Source organism: Myxocyprinus asiaticus, chromosome 38, assembly GCF_019703515.2.
Source record: "Myxocyprinus asiaticus isolate MX2 ecotype Aquarium Trade chromosome 38, UBuf_Myxa_2, whole genome shotgun sequence".
In the NCBI taxonomy this organism is placed as follows: Eukaryota; Metazoa; Chordata; class Actinopteri; order Cypriniformes; family Catostomidae; genus Myxocyprinus; species Myxocyprinus asiaticus.
In genome coordinates, this window is record NC_059381.1 from 8,031,881 (window position 1) to 8,057,610 (window position 25,730).

At 36.4% G+C, this 25,730-nt stretch overlaps 3 protein-coding genes across 3 annotated transcripts; 2 read left to right on the forward strand and 1 right to left on the reverse strand.

Moving 5' to 3' along the window:
- Window positions 1–376: 376 nt before the first annotated feature.
- On the forward strand, window positions 377–12,219 carry LOC127428456 (complexin-4-like). The gene is made up of 3 exons (XM_051676843.1): window positions 377–847; window positions 8,307–8,394; window positions 10,415–12,219. Exons 1-3 carry the CDS (start codon window positions 684–686, stop codon window positions 10,640–10,642), a joined length of 480 nt encoding a protein of 159 aa, XP_051532803.1. The 5' UTR covers window positions 377–683; the 3' UTR covers window positions 10,643–12,219.
- A 964-nt stretch (window positions 12,220–13,183) lies between these two features.
- On the forward strand, window positions 13,184–16,299 carry LOC127428455 (retinal homeobox protein Rx3-like). The gene is made up of 3 exons (XM_051676842.1): window positions 13,184–13,628; window positions 14,102–14,325; window positions 15,478–16,299. Exons 1-3 carry the CDS (start codon window positions 13,379–13,381, stop codon window positions 15,910–15,912), a joined length of 909 nt encoding a protein of 302 aa, XP_051532802.1. The 5' UTR covers window positions 13,184–13,378; the 3' UTR covers window positions 15,913–16,299.
- A 4,941-nt stretch (window positions 16,300–21,240) lies between these two features.
- LOC127428457 (gastrin-releasing peptide-like) lies at window positions 21,241–23,872 on the reverse strand. The gene is made up of 3 exons (XM_051676844.1): window positions 23,638–23,872; window positions 22,313–22,572; window positions 21,241–21,785 (listed from the first exon to the last, which is right to left on the reverse strand). The coding sequence occupies exons 1-3, from the start codon at window positions 23,774–23,776 to the stop codon at window positions 21,747–21,749; spliced, it is 438 nt and encodes a 145-aa protein (XP_051532804.1). The 5' UTR covers window positions 23,777–23,872; the 3' UTR covers window positions 21,241–21,746.
- Window positions 23,873–25,730: the final 1,858 nt, after the last annotated feature.

Genomic DNA, 25,730 nt, shown 5'->3' on the forward strand with positions numbered 1-25,730 from the left:
TGAAATGTTTTCCTTTTTACAATAAGGAATTACTAAACATCTCCTGAGTGTCTGCAAGTTATCATACATAAAAAATTCATAGTTCCTCATCAGTCTTCTCTGATGTCAACAATGCTTCTGTTATAAACAGGCTTGTAATCCCATGGCTGTGCTTCCCTTGGCCTTAAAAGGGGTATAAATGGAAAATCTGTGTCCTTGCTGGCTTCATTGCATTGGTCAGTCCCTTATTAAGTAATGTGATTAGCAGTCAGTGGGATGATACAACGAACATGACGTCAACAGCAAAGGCCAACCTTATCTCCAAATCACAAAATTCATAGTTCTTCTCTGATTGATGTCCCATTGATATTTCTTCTCAAGATAGAGTTTGTTATTGATCAATGCACTGAGTTCTTTCACTTTTTCTCTGTGGGAAAGCACACAGCCATCTGCCTCTCAGTGGAGACGGCCACAACTTAATCCAGATTATGGCTGCAGCATAAACGCTTTTTTTTTTTTTTTTTTTTTTGGCCACCATTCCTAGTCAATAGTGTGTCCTTGATAGCACAGACAGGCAGGTCGGTTAGCCTACCTCCAAACAGACCTAACCACTAAAAATTCAAGGACCTCTGGAACTGGAAACCAAGGAGTTTAAGCAAAATATTTCAACTTGACATTCAGTTACAGACTCCAGTGGTGTAAAAATGGCCTTCTTAATCAAAAGTATGGTCGGAAACCCATTGAAAGGAATGGGTCTTGGAGGAGGAGAGGAGAAAGCAGAGGAGGAGACCCCCAAGGACCCCGCAGCAGCCGCCGGCATGACCAGAGAAGAATATGAGGAATACCAGAAGCAGGTGGTGGAGGAGAAGTAAGTAAAACTGGGCCCACTTGTTCTTCTAGGATGTACAGTGAGTTGTGTACTTCCATGATCACCATTTTGACCTTGAAAAAAACAATGGGGAAATGGCAATGGCATTTATAGTGCATCATTTTTATTGCAATTTTTCTCTTTATGTATATTATTAGTTTCTTAGTGGGATTAACCCAACAAGTAGATTAATCTACTGTTTTTCACTTGAAAGTCATATGTTGTAATTCAACTAAAAACTTAATTTACGTCCAATGCCAAGGTAGTGCTAAATATGGAGAACCACACACCATGATCTAATTTTAAAGACCTCTATGGTTTATTTTACAATAGCGTTGTATTGAAGCTAACTCATCTATCTATGGGTGATGAAAAAGATTATAACGTCAGTAATTAAAGATGAATGTTTAATCACCTCCATGTTAGTATCAGAGACTGCACATCATCGGTGCTAGCTGCTAATCAGTCCTAAGAGCAGGGCTTAGTGCAGGCTATACTGTACCGTTGAGCTGGATAATGCTATTTTTAGTAGCAATCATGACAGTACATGAGTAATGACGGTATCAGAGAATGAAAGCATTATGTATATTTATAGTATGAAATTAAAGTGTTTAATTCATGTTTATTTTTTCATTTATTTTTACTAGGCCACAGCCAGCGGCCATTTTGCTCTGTTGTAATGAAGAATTTTGTTGGTGTTGAATCAAACAATGTAACTAAATAAGTTCAAGCTTGTTGTGTTATCTAAAAAAAAAAAAAAATCTTTGCGATATACTCAAATTTACAGTGTTTATCATTCGATGCAAGTTATAAACAGGCAAAGTGATTACATAACCGAATTATGGGCTACATGGAATGATGCTGTTTGTTATAGCCATGAAAACATTAGCATCCTGGTAGCAATTCTTATGGTGGTATTTTTGCCTCATAAGGATGCATGCAAGCAAAAACGTCTTTTAAAAAAAGAATTTTATTGGTTGTAATTTCCTCCAATTCTACACAGTAAAAAATTGGTAACCTGCAATTTGTTAACTTAAGGAGCTATTTCTACCCTTAAAATTAGTTTTGTAGGTGTAACCTGTATTCAGGTTGATTCAGTGATGTTAAATACTATTTTTCACTTGAATCAAACCAGTTAGTTTTAGATGTTACCACAAATATTTTTTAAGGTAATTTTTTTTTAAATGTATGTTTATGTATGTTGTTAAAAACTGCTCACATTGTTTAAAGTAGAAAGCATAAGTAAAAATATATAAATTTAAATTTTCAATTGCTTTTATTTTCAGCAAACTTAACATGTGTAAATATTTGTATGAACATAAAAAGATTTAACAACTAAGACATCAACTGAACATGTTTCACAGACATGTGACTAACAGAAATGGAATAATGTGTCCCTGAACAAAGGGGGGGGGGGGGTTCAAAATCAAAAGTAACAGTCAGTATCTGGTGTGGCCACCAGCTGCATTAAATACTGCAGTGCATCTCCTCCTCATGGACTGCACCAGATTTGCCAGTTCTTGCTGTGAAATGTTACCACACTCTTCCACCAAGGCACATGCAAGTTCCCAGACATTTCTGGGGGAATGGCCCTAGCCCTCACCCTCCGATCCAACAGGTCCCAGATGTGCTCAATGGGATTGAGATCCGGGCTCTTCGCTGGCCATGGCAGAACACTGACATTCCTGTCTTGCAGGAAATTATGCACAGAACGAGCAGTATGGCTGGTGGCATTGTCATGCTGGAGGGTCATGTCAGGATGAGCCTGCAGGAGGGGTACCACATGAAGGAGGAGGATGTCTTCCCTGTAACTCACAGTGTTGAGATTGCCTGCAATGACAACAAGCTCAGTCCGATGATGCTGTAACACACCGCCCCAGACCATGATGGACCCTCCACCTCCAAATCGATCCCGCTCCAGAGTACAGGCCTTGGCGTAACACTCATTCCTTCGACAATAAACACAAGTCCGACCATCACCCCTGGTAAGACAAAACCACGACTCGTCAGTGAAGAGCACTTTTTGCCAGTCCTGTCTGGTCCAGTAAAGGTGGGTTTGTGCCCATAGGTGATGTTGTTGCCGGTCATGTCTGGTAACAGACAACAGGCCTATAAGCCCTCAGTCCAGCCTCTCTCAACCTATTGCGGACAGTCTGAGCACTGATGGAGGGATTGCGTGTACCTGGTGTTACTCAGGCAGTTGTTGCCTACCTGTACCTGACCCGCAGGTGTGATATTCGGATGTACCGATCCTGTGCAGGTGTTGTTACACATGGTCTGCCACTGCGAGGACGATCAGCTGTCCTTCCTGTCTCCCTTTAGCACTGTCTTAGGCATCTCACAGTACGGACATTGCAGTTTATTGCCCTGGCCACATCTGCTGTCCTCATGTCTTCACGCAGATGAGCAGGGACCATGGGCATCTTTCTTTTGGTGTTTTTCAGAGTCAGTAGAAAGGTCTCTTTAGTGTCCTAAGTTATTATAACTGTGACCTTAATTGCCTACCGTCTGTAAGCTGTTAGTGTCTTAACGACTGTTCCACAGGTGCATGTTCATTAATTGTTTATGGTTCATTGAACAAGCATGAAAACATTGATTAAACCCTTTACAATAAAGATCTGTAAAGTTATTTGGATTTTTACAAAATTATCTTTAAAATACAGTGTCCTGAAAAAGGGACGTTTCTTTTTTTGCTGAGTTTATATATAGCTGCAAGCAGCAACTGTGGGACCAAGCACTGAAATGGGACCCATTGCACAATGCTAAACATGACACAAAAAACACATATGACATACAAATCAAACCCACACCACTTTGCAAGTCACCCCAGGGCAGGATCGAACCTGTGCCTTTTCGATATACATTTCTGTGCACTATCCACTGTATCACACTGCCAAAAGTTTAACAGCTGCCAAAGGGACATATCATACTGAGCAGTGGCGAATTCTCAGGGCCAGCAAAGCCTTCTCTGCTGTCCTAACATGCCTAATAAATCAATATTTTTCATCCTTTCATTCTCAATCACCTTTTTGCCTATGTATTTTTAATCGCTTTCCACTCTTAATTAATCTACAAACAGATAAAAAAAAAAAAATGTATCCAGTCAGAATTTATTCCTTGATGCTTACAAGCAAAGTGTGACAGCTGTTTCACAAATTGCATGCCCGAAGCCCGAAGCAGCGCATGAGTCTGAGCTCCACCCCCTCAGGCCTTCAGAATTTCCACAGAATTCCTCAACAGTGTAAGTGAATAGGCATCCAAAGACAGATTGTCAGATTAATCAGCCAATCAGATTGATTTATTTGTTCTTGGTGGGTGTGGTTTTTAGTAAATGTCCCGGTCAAGGCCTTTTAGCTGGCCTTGAGTGACGCAATAACGCATTAAGTGATGTACATAATTTGAAAGCGAAGAGCGCGAGATCATCATCACTGCCGCTATCACCATTGAGAAAGAGATCCTTATGGATTTAAAAATGCGAGATGTTCTGCATGACTGTGTGATTGCTTAATTTATTAAACAGGAAAGGAGGACTGATTTTCACTTCAAGCAATTTGGTAAGTGCTTTTTGCATTGTTATAGCAACATCAGGAGTTTTCTAAGTGTAAATTAGGCTGCTTGAGCATTCAGTGTCAGATCAAGTTTTGAAAAGTAGTGCTGCGTTCCATTCAACTCGGAAAGTCGGATTTTACAACTTCCTACTAGGAAAAGTGCAATGGAATGCATCTTTAAATCAGAATTACAACTTGTAGGCTCGTGCAGAAATTCTCAACTCCGATTTCGCCAAGATGCAGGGGCATGATGTCACACAAACATGTCGACAAGTTGATATTACTAGTTGACTGCCACGTAATGTATGATGGGCATACGGCATCTTATTCATTGTGAAACTGTGTTTTCTTAATGGCATGAATCACGCTGAAGGCTGAGACTTAAAATGCACGGCCCGCGGCTGATACTGAGATTCGGCACAGTTAAGCACAGATGTTCTAAAATTACGGGCAAAAATAGTTTTTTTTTTTTTTTTTTACTTTTCTTGACCCATAAGCCTGTCACCAAACTTTGAATGAACCTTCAGATCATTTTCCTAATGATTCATACCAAGATTTATTTATTACACTTCCTGTTTTACGTCGACATTGTTAACTTCATGTTGGCATAACTTTTAAATGAAAATCTAAATTCTGTGTAATCATTTATGAGTGGCTCAGTCTGGAGATCATTTTTAGCCATTTATTGGCAAATCGGACGAAGTTCAGAGGGCGTGAAAAGAAAAAACTTTAAATGTCACATTCCAAGATGGTGACCACTGTAATGGATGGAGATTAAATGTAATGGGTCTATTAGAATCATCATGAGGAGAGAAATTGGAAACTGTTTTATTCTGGAGTATAGCTGGGATGATGGTGTTGAAAGCCGAACTGAAGTCCACAAAAAGGATCCTTGCATATGTCCCTGGTCTGTCCAGATGTTGCGGGATATGATGCAATCCCATATTGACTGCATCATCCACAGACCTGTTTGCTCGATAAGCAAATTGAAGGGGATCTAGAAAGGGTCTAGTGATGTTCTTCAGGTGGGCCAACACCAGTCTCTCAAATTATTTCATGACCACAGACGTCAGGGCGACAGGTCTGTAGTCATTAAGTCCTGTGAGTTTTGGTTTCTTGGGTACAGGAATAATGATTGAGCATTTGAAGCAGCATGGGACTTCACACTGCTCCAGTGATCTATTGAAGATCTGTGTGAAGATGGGGGCCAGCTGGTTAGCACAGGATCGAAGACACGCTGGTGAGACGCCATCTGGGCCTGAAGCTTTCCTCGACTTTTGTTTCCGAAAGACGCGGCTCACATCATCTTCACAGATCTTAAGTGCAGGTTGAGTAGCAGGAGGGGGGAGGAGGGGGGTTGCTGGAGGTGTTGGTGTTTGTGTGAAGTGAAGGTTAGAGTGGGTGTGGGGTGTGAGATTGGGCCTTTAAAATCTGGAGTAGAACACATTCAGGTCGTCAGCCAGTTGTTGGTCCACCACAGGGTTGGGGGTAGGAGTCCTGTAATTTGTGAGTTGTTTCATGCCACTCCACACTGATGCAGGGTCGTTAGCTGAAAACTTGTTTGTCAGCTTCTCAGAGTATCTTTTTTTAGCCACTCTGATTTCCTTGTTCAGTGTGTTCCTGGCCTGATTGTACAAGACTTTTCCCCACCCCTGTAAGCATCCTCTTTGGCCTGATGAAGCTGCCAGAGCTCTGCTGTAAACCACGGTTTGTCATTGTTGAACTTTAAATAAGTCTTAGTAGCAATGCACATATTCTCACAGAAACTGGTATATCATGTAACAGTATCTGTGAGCTTGTCTAGGTCTGTTGCTGCAGCCTCAAAAACACTCCAATCCGTGCAATCGAAGCAGGCTTGTAGTTCCCGTTCTGCTTCATTGGTCCATCTCTTTACAGTCCTTACTACTGGCTTGGTTGATTTTAATTTCTGCCTGTAGGTTGGAAGAAGATGAACCAGACAGTGATCAGATAGTCCCAAAGCTGCTCTAGGGACAGAGCGATATGCATCCTTTATTGTTGTGTAACAATGATCCAGTACGTTCCTGTCTCTGGTGGGGCATGTAATGTGCTGTTTGTATTTGGGCAGTTCACGTGTGAGGTTTTCTTTGTTAAAATCCCCAAGAATAATAATAACTTAGTCCGGGTATTGTTGTTCCGTGTCTGTGATTTGATCAGCCAGCTGTTGCAGCACCGCATTAAAACACACTCACCATAATAAACGAGGAAAACTCCCGCGGCGAGTAGAAAGGCTTACAGTTAATAAAGAGAACTTCCAAAGGACAGCACATCCTCTTTATCGTTGTTACATCTGTACACCAACTTTCACTGATGTAAAAGCATGTTCCACCGCCTCTCGTTTTCCCCGTTAACTCCGCGATCCGCCCTGAACAGCTGGAAGCCCGGCAGATGTAACGTGCTGTCCGGAATGGCTTCACTCAGCCAGGTTTCTGTGAAGCACAAGGCAGCAGAGGTTGAAAAGTCCTTGTTTGTGCGGGTGAGGAGATGTAGTTCATCTGTTTTGTTAGGAAGAGAGTGGAGATTCGCAAGATGAATACTCGGCAGCGCTGTTCGAAAGCCGCGCCGACGGAGTTTGACCAGCGCACCGGCTCGTCTCCCTCGCCTGCGTCTCCTCCAACTAAAATGTCCAGCAAAACCTCTGAATATTCAAAAACCGGGAAAAGACTGTCTGGTATAAGCTGTCGAATGTTCAGCAGTTCGTCTCTAGTAAAACTGACTGGAAAATGATTACAAAACACAGGACAAATAAACAAAAACAACAAAACAATAGGAGCGCTCCACACCGAGGTGGCCATCCGCAGCACCATCATGATGCATCAAAAGATATGTGCAAAAAAAAAAAAAAACTACATTTTTTGAACTTGTAGTGGCTCTTTGAAGTTTGTCCTAGAGACTCTAAATTTGGTCTGGGGGCTATTCATACCCACCCCTGTCAGTGTAACAAATTCCATGATTTTCCCATCAAAGGGCTGGAATACACTCCCATTGGGGAAGAAGAATGATAAAAAAATAAGAAAACTAACAAATACAATAAGTGCCTGGCCCCTAATAATAAAAATAAAATTACCCAAAATTAGTTACATTTTGATTACATTGTGTTCATTTTGTAATTCCACTATATTTCACTATAGACACTAAATATTGTTCTTTGTGGGACATAATATATTTATCTTCACTAGTTAATTTAAGTATATGAAGTGTTACATTTATTTTGCTTTTTCATGTTTTAGAAAATATATAAGACAATAAAGATATTCTCAAATAATATGTATCAAAGATTTACACAAAGGGGATCTGAAGTATAGGGTTGTCACTGGTGTGGTCTTAATTCTAATATTTAATATTACTCATGTTTAAAAAAGATGTGATACTAGCATCACCAGACACACTTAAATAGAAATATTAGCATGTTTGAATGCTCAACAGATGATTCATTCAATAAACATACATGTCTGCTGTGAGATCACATCTAAACATCTAAAGATCTTAGTGTCATTTCAGATCAGACATCCATAGGATTTTATTATAGAGTTGTCACTGGTAAAATAACTAAGAACATGGCTTTGCTTTGAGCATATTCATAGCACTGTCTGAACAATGCCACTAAACATCCTGACACTCTTTGTCTCTAATTAAGTTAAGAGCTAAACCCTGGAGGTAATTTAATTCAAATGCTGCAGTGTGCACCGTCATGCAACATTTTTAAACAAACTGTTTGTGCAATGTATGCTTTATTCCACTGACAAATTATACATGTTTATGGTGGTACATTCTTTAATATTAAAATGACAAGATATGGGGCCTTTGTGTTACATAGAATTAAAACAAAAAAAATACATTATTATGTTTTTCTTGATGTGAAAATCTGTTATTTCCACATTTCTGATCCACAGGATGGAGAGAGATGCAGATTTCTTGCACAAGAAAGCAGAGAGGGCCACTCTGAGGGTGTGTTTACGAGATAAATACCGACTTCCAAAAGTAAGTGCCTTTTTGTTACTTCCTTCTCAAATACAAAATGTACTTGAGAAAACAAAAATCCTTAATCAAGCCTTAATTACACTCTTATATGCCATAACACGTTACAAACAGGCACAATTAATATATGAAATTACTACAGTTCTTTTCTTTTTTCATATTAAACCTACGTGACATACTGATTTTGTTGGTACTTGTAATTTCACTTTAAGTTGATTATGCTTGATAAGATATTGCATTAGTTGTGGCATATCACTGCATATATTTAACGAGCCACAGTCTTATATTTATAAGCATAAATAAAAATGTTCAGAATGATTTCTGTTGACAAAAATGAATTCCATGATTATTACTTATTTACACACTCATGTTGTTCCAAACCTGATTTTTTTTTTCCTGTGGAACACAAAAGAAGAATTTTTGAAGAAACTTCACACAGCTCTATTCTATACAAAGCTCCAAAAAGTAAAACAAACAATATATATATATATATATACACACACACACACACACCACTAACTGTCAAAAGTTTTGAAACACTTGACTGAAATGTTTCTCATGATCTTAAAAATCTTTTGATCTGAAGGTGTATACTTAAATGTTTGAAATTAGTTTTGTAGACAAAAATATAACTGTGCCACCATATTAATTTATTTCATTATAAAACTAAAATTTAATAAAAATTAAAAAAAGTTTTTGAAATTGATGACTTGGACCAAATAATAAAGAAAAGCAGCCAATAAGTGCCCAACATAGATGGGAACTCCTTCAATACTGTTTAAAAAGCATCCCAGGGTGATCCCTCAAGAAGTTGGTTGAGAAAATGTCAAGAGTACATGTCTGCAAATTCTAGGTAAAGGGTGACTATTTTGAAGATGCTAAAATATAACACAGTGTTGATTTATTTTGGATTTTGTTTAGTCACAACATGATTCCCATAGTTCCATTTATGTTATTCCATTGTTTTGATGACTTTACTATTATTCTAAAATGTGAAAAACAATTATAATAAAGAATGAGTAAGTGTTTCAAAACTTTTGACTGGTAGTATATATATATATATATGTGTATGTGTGTGTGTGTGTGTGTGTGTGTGTGTGTGTGTGTGTGTATATATATATATATATATATATATATATATATATACACACACACACAATAAAAGTAACATTAAATAAGTCTATACGACTAGTGTGCTATTTTCCAAGTTTTCTGAAGCCATATGACAGCTTTGTGTGAGGAACATGCCAAATATAAAGTTGTTTTTCACTGAAAATCTTCCCCTCCGCTGCAGCTCTAAAATCAAGAGCAGCATTTATGGATACAATAAATTATTGTTTGTTTGTTTATTTATTTATTTGCATATTACACCTACGTGAATACTGATTTTGTTTGTACTTGTAATTTCACTTCAAGGAATTTTATGGCATTATTATCTGTGAAGCTGAACCCTACCTAATATAAATTTATAGTGAAAAACCCTCAACATGATGAATAGCATTAGTTCAACATACCATATTCAATGTTCAGACAATCAAATGTCTAAATAAAACGATAGCTTTCACTTTAGGTTGAATCAGTTGTTTCTCTCAAATGGATTTCCTTATACAGTAGCTTTGGGTTCTTTACACTTCCTGTAAAAAGGCTTGTTAAAAGCCAAAAGATTAAAGCACCAGTTGGCTGAGTTGAACTGAGATCTGTGCAAGCATCATCTTGGCACTCCATATCATCTGTTTGTTTTTAACCCGCTTTGTACTCTCTCTCTCTCTCTCTCTCTCTCTCTCTCTCTCTCTCTCTCTCTCTCTCTCTCTCTCTCTCTCTCTCTCTCTCTCTATCTATCTATCTATATATATATATAACTGCTTTGTGTGAGGAATAGGCCAAATATTAAGTTGTTATTCACTGAAAATCTTTCCCTCCATTGCAGCTTTAAAATCAAAAGCAGCATTAATGACACAATATATACAAATTATTCTGTGCATTTGTATTCCCGTTTGACTCCCTGTGTGCATTTATCCCTCAGAGTGAGCAGGATGATAACATGATTCAGATGGCGGGAGATGATGTTGATGTTCCCGAGGAACTGCTGAAGATGGTAGATGAGGATGCTACGGAGGAAGAAGAGAAAGACTCCATCATGGGGCAGATTCAGAACTTACAGAACATGGACATGGATCAGATAAAGGAGAAAGCCTCTGCCACACTCACAGAGATGAAATCCAAGGCTGAGGAGAAGTGCTCTGTCATGTAGTGATTTAAAATATATATATATTCATTTCTCCCTCCCCAGTGATGAATTGCTGTTGAAGTTGTCTGGATAAGCCATTTCAGAATATATCACCTGAGTTTGCTTGTCTGGGCTCAGTTGTGTCTTTACATATCAATGAGATATTTTTCATTACTTAGGTCATAATATCTGACTAAAGATCAGTTTTAGGGTGTTAACTTTTTCTTTGTTTCCATGAGTTTGGGGGAAAACAATTCCAAATGTTTGTTGTTTGAATAAAGGATGTTATAGTTTTCACCCTCCTTTTTTTTTTGGCATTCTTTTTTTTCCCACATTACTATAATCACAACAGCTGTTGAAGTTGATTTTAAAAAATGAAGTGGATTTTTTAATTTTTTTATGTTATTGAGTTTTATTTTATTTTACTGTGTTTAATTTTTGTTCATGGTATGAACAAAACATGGCTAGTATTCACAAAAGGCTCTCTGAGATAATGGCTGGTTCTACAGTGTTGAAATCTGTGAAATGTAGCTGTTAATATGGGGTCAAGCAAGTAGCTACAGCTCTTTTTTAATTTCTATCAAACATATAATTACTTTTTAAACAGAGACAGAAAAACTCTGTTTAAATGCCCTTCTTGTTTTTTGCACAAGGGATGAGATAAATGTGATGCTTTTAATTTTTAAAAATTTTTTTTACAGAAGACAATCTAGCATTGACACATGCGATATTGTACTGCTTATTAGGATTCTTTTATGTATTGTCATTAACTTGTGTTGGTAGACATGATATGTCAAGTGTAGGTTTGATGTCTCATATGCAAAAGAATGAATAAAACAGACAACATAACATCTTGATTATTTTGCAACATTTGTGTTGCTTGATGATGAGGAAAGTCTATCTATCTCTCTGTCTGTCTGTCTGTCTGTCCCTTCCATCCATCCATTTAATTATCAGAATATAACATCACAGTAGCGTAACACCTCTAAATATAAAAACATAAATGACAAAAAAAAAAGGTGCTCATTGATGTCACAATGGCATCAGTGATGTTAACTGACAGTCCTAGTAGGATAAATAAATGAATTGACCTATTCCTACTTTTCTGATTCTTAATTTCCACATTTGTATTTATTACACATGCTATTTATCTTAGATTGTGGTGATTGTTAGCCTATGATTTGTGTGTGTGTGTGTGTGTGTGTGTGTGTGTGTGTGTGTGTGTGTGTGTTTCTTTGAGTAAATCTCAGAATACCAACATTATCTATTGTAATTAGGGAAAAGCCAAGCAGTTGAAAGGATTTGAGCTGTTTTGGATAGAGGGGGAAAGTGTGTAATCCCCTCAAACCAGCGTGTGTCCTGCGGATTATCAGACTGCTGTCAATCATTTTTCGGAGCTAATTACACGTATCCATTCGTACGCTTGCTGCGTGAGATCATGTTTTGTTCATGTTACAAAATCCTCACATGACCCAAACCACTCTTACCTAAAGTAGTTTTTGGTGGAGATTTATTTGCAGTTTTATCGTGGAATTTCAAAGTTCCAGAGCTCCACAAAAAAAAAAAAAAAAAAAAAAAAAAAAAAAAAGTTAACCTAAAAATGAACTTCATTTGGCAACATCTAAATGATCTGGTTTAATTCAAGTCAAAAATATTATTTAATGTCACTGAATCGGTTACACCAACAAAACTAATTTTAAGGGATTAATGAGATTAATGAGCTCCGTAGGGTAACAATTGCAAGCTGGTGTCATTAGAAGTGCATTTTGGGCTTGTTTGCATTTGGTTGACAAAATTTTAATTTCAACATTCTGTCGTTTGCAGCACGCTTCAAATAAACTATTTATTTTTGGAATTACAAGTCTTATGTTTTTTTTTAGGAGAGAGGGGTAAAAAAAGAAGTTTCCTGCAAAATACTGTCGTTAATAGAGATGTTGTTACTGCTGTTATAAACTATGATATATTTAAAAATAAATCTGATTCAAACAATGAACAAAGTCCTCGGAAATATGTCTTTTTCTTTTTTCTTTCTTTCTTTCTTTCTTTCTTTATTTATTTATTTACCATAATTTTATGTTATTGGTACCGAATTACACAATTTTATTGTAGTAACAATAACTTTACACATTTTGGCAGAACTATAACCTATGGTTAACATGGTAGCCTACATTTTTTTAAATTACATTTCTGATTGCCATTTTAAACTCTGCGTGCGTCCGGAGATCTTGTAATTATGATCTCAGCCTTAAAGATGTAGGTAATCCCAGTCCAGCTTCTTTTATGTCTACATAGTGCCACTGTGATCAAGACATCTGGAGAGGGAAAGATGATTTAAGATTTATGTAAGGCGGTTTATAAAGCCTCGGGTCGAACGCACAATGACATTTTTGGGAGGGACAGTAGCTAGATCTCTTTCTCTCTCTTTCTCTTTCTCTCTCACCGGCAAATCTGACGTTTCTTGACGTGTAGAAAGGGGATGTAACTCACACAAAAGAGTGCTGATCGAGGGGGATCCATAAAAGGCCCCTGGGGGCCATTGCATCCTCATTGTGTGCGGGACCACAACTGGAGAAAGTTGCATCACTTGCCTCTGCTGTGACAAAATTGGAAATAGAATCTTTTTCCAGCATAAGAGGAAATATAGGAGTGTTAATATTGGCAATAGAAAATCAGAAGAAATCTTTCTTTAGAGAAAAGTGAGACTTTTCATACTTTACTACGTTTTTGTTTTTTTTTTATCTTTTTGAAACAAAACGTTCGATGCGGCTTGTCGGATCTCAGTTTCAAGACATGGAAGAGCGTCTCTCACCATCTGCGCGTTTAGTCCGCAGTCCCGCATCCCAGACGAGAATCCACAGCATTGAATCCATTTTGGGATTTAAAGGAGAAAGTATGTTCCACTCGGCGTTTTCCTACAGATCAGGAAGACCCGTTAAAGACACTGAACTGTCAACTACCGGCGTTTTTTCGTCCCCCAAAAAGGACCCTAATAACTCCAAAAACTTTGAAGGTGAGTAAAAAAAAAAAAAAAAAAAAACAAACAAACAAAAAAAAATATATATATATATATATATATAATTATTATTATTATTATTATTATTATTATTAAGAGATAAAACATAAAAAGCTAAAAATATAATACTACAAAAGTATAATAGTAATAGTAATAAAAATAAAATAATAATAGGTTGAAGTTGGTGTCAGTTTTTCAGGGTTTTAAATTGTCTATGAGAGTAAATAAACTTTCATTTATAAGTCATTATGAAACATCAAAATGTTAACACATTTATTTTTAATGCACATTAAAACTATAAATAGCTAGCCTATATGCCTATAGGCTAATGCTATTTAAACAAAAAGAAAAAAAAATGTGAACAGACCTACATTTTATTTAGAATATGAACACACACCCGAAACACAAACACTCAAAGACAACTCTATTATTATTAATATTATTATTATAATTATGCAATTCTTTTATAGGTGTCTGTAGATCCGGTGCCGTGGTCAGTCCAGATCTGCCAGACGGAGATGGCAAATTATCGGACGATGAAAATCCCAAGAAAAAGCACCGGCGGAACCGGACCACGTTCACCACCTTTCAGCTGCACGAGCTCGAGAGGGCGTTTGAGAAGTCGCATTATCCCGACGTTTATAGTAGAGAGGAGCTCGCGCTCAAGGTCAATCTGCCAGAGGTCCGGGTTCAGGTAAGCACTGACAAACAGCAAAAAACACTGACAAACACGCATGCCGTGCTAAAATGATCACAATGTTATTTTGAGAATAAAAACGAAATAAGTGCAAGTTTATAATCTTTCATTTTGCATATAGCCTACACATAAACAATTGATCCTCGCAAGTAAGTTTTTTGCTGTGGTTGCAATACATATTTAATTCATTATTCAAAGAAGGCTTCTGTAATGGCTTTCTTTGAAAGTCGAGAAGGCTTTGGTGCAACTGTGCATTTAATATCTTGAAATTTAAACGAATTGTTTCTTAGTTGCTAAAACAGTGAAATTTCTGGGCCTTTAACTTAGATCAGGGGTTTTCAAACTCTTTGATGCCAAGGACCCCTAAATACGATGAACCCCTTGCGAGGGGCCCCCTTCCAAAAATATAAAGGCAGCTTTATATTTTCATATATATAAACACCCATTTAGACTGCTCATAATAATAATAATAAGCAAAATATTACAAAGACATGTTTCCAAAAATTGTCCAAAACAAAATAATTGGGTTTTATATTGTCATTGTACTAAAACCCAAAACAAGCAAATTTTTCACAAAACTATATATTAGACTTAGATACCTTAGAAAACCCGACTTGTTTCTAGAAAACAAAAACATTAAAAGTTAATTTTCATCTTGTAGTCAACAAACTAAAAACGATTTCAATGTTAAGCAAATAAATTATTTTCTGTGTGTTACCAGAGATATAGCCTTTGCTTATTTTTTATTCTTTAGGAACTACATATTGAATTTAATTGAGTAATTTAGTAGACAACTAAAAAAAATAATAAAATGCCAAATGCAACTAACTGATTTTGGTTCTCAAATATCTGGAGCTTATGTCTAACAAATTCAGATTCATAATCAAATTCAGGACATAAATTGTCATACAAACATTAATCATAAAACACAATATAACTCTTAATAGATTAAGGAAATACAATTTCTAGCACTATCTTTTTTTTTCTTTTACTTTTTTAGACAAGTATGTAGGCTATTTGAAGTGGATCTTTAACAAATTGTAAAAGTTGGAATGTTTTCTTTTTTTTAATAATTTTTCACAATGGAACTTTAAAATATGTGTGTTGCTTTTGCATTGTGAATTAATTTCTCCCTTTGTAACATTCCAGGTGTGGTTCCAAAACCGTCGTGCTAAGTGGCGACGTCAAGAGAAACTGGAGGTGAGCTCCATCAAGCTGCAGGAATCCTCAATGCTCTCCATCCCCAGATCTGGTCCACTGTCTCTGGGTAGTGGTCTCCAGTTGGAGCCCTGGCTCACCACATCTATTTCCTCCTCCACCTCACCTCTGCAATCCCTACCCAGCTTCATCACCCCCCAACAGGGTGTATCAGCCAACTACACCCCTCCACAGTTCCTCAGCTCATCCACGCTCAACCATTCTCTGCCCCATATCGAGGCTGTGTGCCCCCCTCCAGCCGCGTATCAGTGCTCTGGGTTTATGGATAAATTTACACTGGAAGAGGCAGACCCACGAAACACAAGCATCGCATCACTCAGAATGAAAGCTAAAGAACACATCCAGTCTATAGGGAAGACATGGTAGAATAAGACTGATGCAGGGGGACTGAGACAATCAGAGACTTTGGAAAATATGGTGCGTGTCCTGTAACTTGCTGTATAAAAGATATTGGGGCCGTCATTCAAGAATCAAGGAGAAGTGCTCCTGAGATCTATTTGTGGTTAAGAAATCTCCCTGAGTTGTTCATTGTGGATGACAATCTTTGTAAAAGAAATGAATTGGGATTTGTGTACAAGTTTTATTTTCATCATGAGTTGATTTCAAAGAGTGAAGTGATAATCTTCTCTGTAAATTCTAATAGACAATCAGACTCTTTATTGTGACCACAAAAAGTGTACAGGATTTAAAGATGTGTAAAAGAAATCATGTTTACATCATAACGCAAGCATTTTTTTTTTATTTGAACACCTGTCTCCCATTCAGTGCTAGGAAACTATTAGGCTATTGTGCAATACATCAGGCCACTTTCCATGACTGTTTTTTAATACTCTCATATTGTATAGATTAATTTTGTATTTTATATATATATATATAAAAGTCCATTCAAATATTAAATGCAAACTTTCTGTAAAGTAGTTTTTGTCATTCTTTGACATTGATGTTTGGGCTTGTCATACAGCACTATAACACAAAACGTTAACAATGCATATTTGTTCTCTTATGTATGACTTAAATGTATATTTAGTGATTATTTGTTTGTTTGTAGATTTATTATATATTTGCAAGGCCTTTTGGTCTTCCAGTGTAGGCTATATTTAGGATATTATAGCCTGTTCTTTAAAATCAATCTAAGTCTAGTTTTTTCTGTCCGTTTTATGAGCTAGTGATTAAGGTAGATTCTTTATAACAGGCCAAGCTGGAGTGAAGGTTTTTATTTATTTACTTATCTATTTTTTGGTGACTACAAAAGATCCACTGACTATAAAATAACAGTATGGAGTGGTGTGGTGCTTATTTAATACTGATTATGCCGCCTTCAGGTGGCTGAATTTGGAACACTCTTTTCTGCCCCTATACTGGGATAATGGACCAGCCTTTATTACACCCTCTGGTCTTCACAGTTCTGTCCCTAGGCCGAACCGGGGCAGAAAGTTGACATGATCTAACCATGAAGAAAAGTTTTTGCTTTCAACAATGCATTGTTTCTTTTGTATTAGCATAGAGAGCAACTTTTCAAGTCTCTACCACTTTTTTCCATCTGTGAATAAATTCTGCGAGACTATAGCTGTTTTAAAAACAAATAGTGTATACAACTTAGGGAAGGACTTTTGACAACTTACTGAATTATGTTCCATGTGGTGGTCAGGGGCACATTAAAGGGATAGTTCACCCGAAAATGAAAATAAAGTTGGGATTTTTTTTCAATTAAACGCATATAAAGGCAGCATAAAAGTAATCCATACAACTACAGTGGTTAAATCCTTATCTTCAGAAGCGATATGATAAGTGTGGGTGGAAAAGTATCAATTATATAAGTCCTTTTTTACTATGAAGTGAATATGGGGATTGATCATAAAAAATGACTTAATTATTGGTCTGTTTCTCACCCTCACTTATCATGTTGCTTCTGAAGACATGGATTTAACCACTGGAGTCTTATGGATTACTTTTATGCTGCCTATATATACTTTTTGGACCTTCAGAATATTGGTACCCATTCACAGAGCTGAGATATTCTTCTAAAAAAGAATTTTTGTGTTCAGCAGAAGAAAGGAAGTTATACAGATTTGGGAATCCTGGGATGGCATGAGGGTGAGTAGACGATGAGAGAATTTTCATTTCTGGGTGAACTATCCCTTTAAATAGCTTTAATGTGGTTATCTTATTTTTGTTAGTAGCTTTTAGTGTGGCTAACTACTTCTTTAAAAGCAGCTTGTCTGTAGTTCAGCTATTAAATAACGATCAATTACAGTACATTTATTTAGCCAAGTTAAAAAAAAAAAAAGAAACATGATGAGGATTTAATAATCTACATGCTATAATGCTACAATCTCAAATTTAGCATGAATAATTAGCTGTGTTTGCTAAGATTTGAACGCACCCCCAACCCTAATTATTTAACTTCAAAATGTAACTTGTCCCACATTGTTTGTGCCATGGACACGAATTATACTCAAATTGTGCGAACTGTTAATAAGAACTGTTTTATTATATTTTTTATGCGATCAAATTTACGGGAAAAAAGTAGTTTTTTTTTACATTGCTTATTATGGAACCAGAAAAAAGTCTAGCGGCAATCAAAATCACCATGGCGCCCACAAGTGGTTGGTCAGGAAAACTGTGGATAGGAGTTTCTGTTAAAGAGATGCTATACAGATATGGATCCTGTAGGTGCCCACTGGTCACTAAATTTGTTTTTAAAGTATTTAAAGCAGTTATGGCAAAAATAAAAATAATAATAAAAAAATAAAAAAATAAATAAAAATAACATCAGGCTCTATAATTGGACCCATCATTGTGTATGGGCAGCTGAGAGTGGGGAGACAGCTAGACCATCAACAATTTCCTGCCAGTTGTCACAGACAATGCTGAAGTAGTGATGTAGTCTTTAGTGTGTGGTGGAGAGCTTCCCTGTCACCTGCCGGTATCTAACAAGTGACAAGTTAGGAATAAAGCATCGGCTGAACCAGATATTCTGTCGCAGAACAATAGTAATTACTTCATGAATTTCTTTACTGATAAAATAGAAATCATCAGAAATAAATTGGAATTATGCAATCAACTGTCACGGCACCTCAGAAAACAGTGTCTCATAAATTTCCTCACGAGCAGCTTCAATCCTTCACTGTCATAGGTCATGAAAAGCTAACAAAACTTATCAAAAAATCAAAAGCCACAACATGTATGTTAGATCCAATACCAACTAAGCTCTTAAAAGAGGTATTCCCTGTAATCTCTGAACCTCTTCTTAATATTATTAACTCCTCATTATCCTTAGGACATGTCCCAAGAAACATTAAAATGGCAGTTCTCAAACCACTTATTAAGAAGCCACAGTTTGATCCTGGAGAATTGGCTAATTTAGACCTATTTCAAATCTACCATTTATGTCAAAAATACTAGAAAAGTGTAGTGTCCTCCCAACTATGTTCATTTTTACAGAGAAATGGTATATATGAACAATTTCAGTCAAGATTTATGCCCCATCACAGTACAGAGACCTCACTTATCAGAGTTACAAATGACTTGCTCTTATCATCTGATCGCAGCTGCATTTCTTTTCTAGTGCTTTTAGATCTTAGTGCTGCATTCGACACGATAGATCACGACATTCTCTTGAATAGGCTGGAGAATTATGTTGGCATTAGTGGACTTGCATTAGCATGGTTTAGGTCCTATTTATCAGACCTACCACTTGTACATGTAAACAAGGTATTGTCCACTGTTATACCGACGATACCCAAATGTATATTTCTTCTAAACCTGACAAAATTTCACAATTCTCCAAATTAGCAGAGTGTATCAATGAAATCAAAGATTTGATGGCCAGAAATTTCCTTTTACTTAATTCCGACAAAACAGATGTACTAATTATTGGACCAAAAACCTCTAAAAATAAGCCTCTAAAATATAATTTGTCTCTCGATGGATGTACTGTTACATCGTATTCTACAGCGAAGAATTTAGGAGTTATATCTGATTACCAATCTGTCCTTTAAAAATCACATTTCCAGTGTTTATAGAACAGCATTCTTCCACCTCAGAAATATTGCTAAGTTGCAACACATGCTCTCTGTTGCTGATGTCGAAAAACTAATTCATGCATTCATGACCTCAAGACTAGATTATTGTAATCTATTACTGGTAGGATGTACTTCAAGTTTGATAAATAAACTTCAATTGGTTCAAAATGCAGCTGCCAGAGTGCTGACTAGAACCAAGAAATATGATCAAATTAGCCCCATTCTATCGTCGTTACGTTGGCAACCTGTTAAATTTCGTATTAATTTTAAAATTCTGTTAACTACATACAAAGCTTTGAATGGTCTAACTCCGCAGTACTTAAGTGACCTTCTGTCATGCTAAATTCCATCACGTTCATTACGATCACAAAATTCTGGCCTGTTAATAGTTTCTAGAATATTAAAATCCACAAAAGGAGGTAGATCCTTTTCCTATTTGACTCCTAAACTATGGAATAGTCTCCCTAACACTGTTCGGGATGCAGTCACACTCACTCAGTTTAAGTCTAGACTAAAGACTCATCTATTTAGCCAGACATACACCTAATTTATCCATCAACTCACAATTAGGCTGCTTTAGTTAGGTCTGCCAGAACCAGAAACATTTCTTAGAAACATTTCCATAATCTATAACTCTGCAATAAATTGAAGGCCATCTATGCTAACATTATTATATTTGTTATTTGGATTCATATCCTGAGATTACCAGAGCCGGCCAGATCCAGCTCTGTTCCTGCTTGGTGTCGGACTCCACTGTTATGTGTCTCTAAGTGATAACAACAAACTACAGCCAATGCTAGCCAGACATCACTTCGGTCTTTTACGATGGACTTCAGAGGATGAACTGATGCTAACTCCAACTGTAAGACATCAGATACTTCATATGCCACTGCCTGAAACTTGGATTTAGGATGGACCCCACCGAACCTCACCGAAATGACCTGCCGGTTGAACTGCGATGCACCTCATTGATCTCACCTGCATCACCTTTGTCTATCGATGGACCACACTCTTGAGATGGAATACATAGACTATAATTTAACTGCCAACAAAAGCCTTCAACAAAGCCAATATCAGCCAACTAACAAAGGACAATGCATCGATGTGAACTTCTGCAGTTAATCCAGGATGGACTTCAAAGACATTAGTCATTAATTTTACAGTTCATATAAAATCTTGTTTAAACCGGACCTTAACACTTACTTTACAAATGTTAAACCATGACTTGCACTGCACACAAATAACTAATATTGGCATTATATTCATGTTGTTTAGCCAGAGGGGAACTGGCACCCACAGTGAGCCTGGTTTCTCCCAAGATTATTTTTCTTTATTAACCAACATTTTATGGAGTTTTGTGCTCCTTGCCACAGTCACCATCAGCTTGCTCACAGGGGTTCTAAATTCAATGATTATTTAATTATTTCATTTCTATACACAATTTACAATCATATTTAATCAAACTACACAAGACTTTATAGATATTAAAGTTTCATTGTCTGTTAAAGCATGATTTTCTGTGAAGCTGCTTTGAAACGATGTGTGTTGTGAAAAGCGCTATACAAATAAAAATGACGACTTGACTAGACTGCTTGACTAATGGGCAGTTTATGGTCAGTCAACCTCAAGAAATCAATTATGACAAATAGGCCTTTTAAACGGTTTGATTTTTTTGGTTTTTCTATGAAAAGAAGGTGCCTTTTTATCCTCTCACATGACACATATACTAGCCCAGCAAATTAATTGTTAAGATGTAATAGAAACATAAGAAATTCTTAATTTTTTTTTTACTCAAAATTGTCAAGACATTTCAAATGACACACAATGATACTTGTCCACATTGTAATTTTTATAAGCATTTAAATGTCACCTCTGTACTTCCACTGAAGACAGTCAAACAGGTTAAAATGTATTAAATAGAAGTTGATTGAAATGGGACTACAATGGACACTATAGTGTCAGTTATCATGAAGATAAAACAACAGCATAAAAACATACAGAATGTTGACACATGTTTGTAATGTATTTCATAGAGAGATTTTGCATACAAAAATATAACATGCTTATTTATACATTGTTGAATAAAGAGATTTGTATCCGACAGAGCCAGTTGTCAAGCAATGTTGTCATTTTCCAGAACTTCGAATCACAGAAGCATGTCCTTAGCTTGTGTTGTCATCCTCCATGCCTAGATCGTGATAATAATTTCTCGAACTTTAAATGAAATAAGGAAAAAGCATTCTTATGAAAGTGCCAAAAGACATTACTTAAAGTTTGTGACTTTTGTAGTATTTACCTTTTGCCCTAAGAAAACAACTGTTTATCATAGGCAAAACGTAAACAATGTCATACCCAACAAATATCTGTACAATTGTTTAAAATTTTCAAAATTTTGTCAAAACAATGATAAGGATAAAAATGTTTTCTTTTATGTTTATTATAGTCTATTCATTGCAGACCAGCTACAGGCCAGTAATGTGATAAACCACCTTTACACTTTACATGCATTTTGCATGCAAGAACTATAAAACCTGAATCACCTTTACATGTATGTAAAGGTGATTCAGGTTTTATAGTTCTTGCATGCAAAATGCATGTAAAGTGTAAAGGTGGACACTTTACATGCATTTTGCATGCAAAAACTATAAAACCATCTTTACACTTTACATGCGTCTTTTGCAAAAATGCAAAAGCATTAAGATACGTATCATATTAAGAATTTTTTTTTGTCACGTTCTTACCATTTTGGCTCTGTCGCTCTCTTCCTCCATCTGACGCTCTTTCGCTAGCACGCGCTGGTGCCGTTCCAACGCGTCAAGCCTGATACGCTCTCGCGTGATCTCCGGTTCAGTCTGCTCTCTCATAATCGCCCGCAGGAAAGGGTCAGTGTATCTGTCCGGCTGCAGGTCTTGATCTGGGGTCGCCATAGAGCCCTCGCCACCGCTGTCTAGATCGTCCAGCCTAAGCCGCTCATCTGTGCTTTTCTTGCCCATTAAGTGCCCTAAAACAGATATAGGCCTAGGTCATTATACAGGGAGCATAAGAAACTGATGATTACACAATAAATGCATGCAATTAACACAAATATGATATGCATATTATGTTTGATTATGTCTCTAATTAAAACCCAATCATCATCGAATAACACCAAAAACTTAAACTTCCTCCAGTTGCATGGCACTTATTTTCATCCAATTAAGACTCGACTGTTTGTCTGCTCACTACACCCCAGTGGATCCACTTTTCCTCTTCACTCTCAAAGCTAAAGTGACATTTATGAGACTTGTAATCACTTTAGACGTAACTGTCCCTATTAAAAAGTACCACTAGGCTACATTTAATCAAATTATTTCAGTGGCACACTGTCGTGTGATTTCCAATAACTAGTGTTATTGATTGCTTTTTTTTTTTTTTTTTTTTTTTAATATAGGCCTATTGCATTTTTTTTAATTATTATTATTAATAAGTGTTAAATATGTTATTTAATGATTCTTTGCAGCACCTCATGTTCAACAAAGAATCATGTTCTTATCAAGAAACATTTATGGCTCCAAACAGGTTTCTACAGAGATCAAGAATGTTCTTGTATTATAAGTTCTTCAGATCATCAGTGGATTGGGTTTTTGGTCCTTCAAAGCATCAGTAGGCTACATAGATGTTTTTTATATGAAGTAGATATTTAAAGGTCTTGGAGGAACTTCTAAAGGTTATCCTGTGGCTGTTCAGAACCCTTATATTTGAAGGTTTGGGGTTTATAAGGTGCTGGCTTTCATAATGTCACATTGTGATGTTTTCAACATCCAGTCTTCTCGATCACATATTATTGCATCAAATTACTTTAAGACAATTTTACATTTTTTCCCACATAATTCAAAAGCGATATGGCAATTCTCTCATTATTTATTTCATTTAAAAGAAGAAATTGCAAGCACCTTCCCAAAATTAATTAACGCACATTAAGTGAATTAAGTGTTAATTGTAAATACACAATAACATGAATACTGCAGTATAAAGTGTAACCCACAATGACAAACAAAACAAAAAACAAAACACAATTTTCGCTTACCAACTGCCCAGTGGTTTCCGCGTGGATTAACTTTTCCAACTGGTTGCGCACCATCCGATGCATGCATATCACAGATTACTAAAACCAAAATAACTGAAACAGCTAATCTGTATCTCCATACGAAGCACATTATGCCCATAGAAGACTCGGGTCCCTTCACGTTCTCCTTATCAATATCTCGTCCAGTTATGAGTATATGCCCTACTAATGGTGCATGTGCATAATCGGTTAATTTATATGCTCCCGTGACGACGAACACTTAGTAAGTGAGACGATAATGACGCAATAATTTCGTGCACTATAGAGAAATTGTCGTGCCAATGTTTGGATGACGGATTCATGTAGGATAATACGCTGAAAGTTTAATGTCCCCTCCCAGGGATTCTGCGTCAGAGGTATCTTGGTGGGTTAGGGGCTACCTGACATAAAATAAATAAAAAAATTAAAAAAATAAAAAATTTCGAATGTCATGTTGAGCTAACGTGTCATTATCTCAGCCACGGGTTATTATGCTCCCCAAGACAGATTCAATGTGAAGTGTCATCAGTATTTCATTAGATGGGAGTAAAAATAGCTTGTTAATGGTTACTCATTGGTGCAATAGAGTCCCAATTTCTTTATTTAATAGAAGAAGAAGAAAACAAGGGGGAAAGCAATACAGAAAGATAGACAGAGAGAGAGAGAAAGAGTGAAAAGTGGTAATGGTCAGCATATGCCCAGTTAAAAATTCATGCATAGTAGTATAATATTATATTATGAAAGGATTTAAGGCATATTAAGCAATACCCAGTTCCCAAGAAACACTACGATTACCTTATTGTTTAGGCTTGAAATTCAAGGGAAGTAACACCATGAGCACAGAATATATGTGAAACCATATATCATTAAATATAACACCATTTTTGTTTTCTTTAACTCTTCATTTAAAACTGCAAGCCATTAGTATTTTAATGACATTAAAAATATGTAAAAAATCATAGGGAGAAAAATCCCAAAACATAATGGGTTGTGAAGGGTTTTTGAGGAGCAAACTTGCTCCAAATTGTACATCAACACTGCTGATATGATTTCATCCTGATTTGCAATTACTTGGCACTCATCACCGATACTAGTTGTTAAATTCATACTCATCACCCAGCAAACAATGATCGAACGGAGGTTCCTGCAAAGCCCTCCAAACAAACCAACATATACATGACATAAGCCATGAAACAGAAGAAATAAAAAGGATGGTCTCATCATTACATGACAAACACTGCTTTTTATCTCTGCATTCAGTGCCACTGAGGAAAACAATGTCCTTGGCTACCTCCTATATGCATGTATTGTTTTTTTAAATCAGAAAGAGCAGATGGTCTGTGATGATTGCAGTTTTACTTGGATGGAAAAATCAACCCGTGAACAATACATGCATGCAGATGAGGTGTTGCGTGAGTTTTTCTGTGAATTTTTGTAATGATAATACATGAGTAATCCTATTGATATAATTTTTAGGGATATACTTAGGGATATAATATATTTTGAGATAGCGTGACCATCGCAGAGCCTGAAAAGGAGTCCTTCCTTTTTGAAAGGTCTGGTAACCTTTAGAATACAACTGAGACCTTAAGGCACTGTCAGCTTTGTGAACAGCCCAGTATAATGCAGGACAGGTAAGATTTCACATGTTGTTTATGTCATCACTGATTGAGGTTTATTATGCAAATTGTTAATTAAATGAGGTGTGAATGTCAAGGCAGACATTTTATATTATAAAACAGGTGGAATAATTATTTTATGTGGATTGTTTATCTTTGGGAAAGTATTTTGTTGCTTCAAATGATGAAAAATGCCATTTAAAAAAAAAAATAATTTATGTAAAGGTATGAAAGGCATTGTTATAAAGCTTGTTTTGTGCATTGCTATAAAGTGGAATTAAATAAATATGTATTAACTGCTGTGAACAGATTTATCAATTGCAACTCTATCTAAATTTCTCTTCCTACATTTATTTTAATAATGTTGAGACATACCCTATAAATGACAAAGCACAATATAGTTTTTTTTCAAAGAACACTTAAAAAACCTAGAATCAGAAAGTGGCAGACCTGATC

Coding starts and splice junctions, on each gene's coding strand:
- LOC127428455 (XM_051676842.1), top strand. CDS start 13,379: ATGCGGCTTGTCGGATCTCAGTTTCAAGACATGGAAGAGCGTCTCTCA. Junction 13,629..14,101: donor TAACTCCAAAAACTTTGAAG/GTGAGTAAAAAA, acceptor ATTCTTTTATAG/GTGTCTGTAGATCCGGTGCC. Junction 14,326..15,477: donor TGCCAGAGGTCCGGGTTCAG/GTAAGCACTGAC, acceptor GTAACATTCCAG/GTGTGGTTCCAAAACCGTCG.
- LOC127428456 (XM_051676843.1), top strand. CDS start 684: ATGGCCTTCTTAATCAAAAGTATGGTCGGAAACCCATTGAAAGGAATG. Junction 848..8,306: donor AAGCAGGTGGTGGAGGAGAA/GTAAGTAAAACT, acceptor TCTGATCCACAG/GATGGAGAGAGATGCAGATT. Junction 8,395..10,414: donor ATAAATACCGACTTCCAAAA/GTAAGTGCCTTT, acceptor TTTATCCCTCAG/AGTGAGCAGGATGATAACAT.
- LOC127428457 (XM_051676844.1), bottom strand. CDS start 23,776: ATGGGCATAATGTGCTTCGTATGGAGATACAGATTAGCTGTTTCAGTT. Junction 22,573..23,637: donor CGGAAACCACTGGGCAGTTG/GTAAGCGAAAAT, acceptor TATCTGTTTTAG/GGCACTTAATGGGCAAGAAA. Junction 21,786..22,312: donor AGAGCGACAGAGCCAAAATG/GTAAGAACGTGA, acceptor TTTCATTTAAAG/TTCGAGAAATTATTATCACG.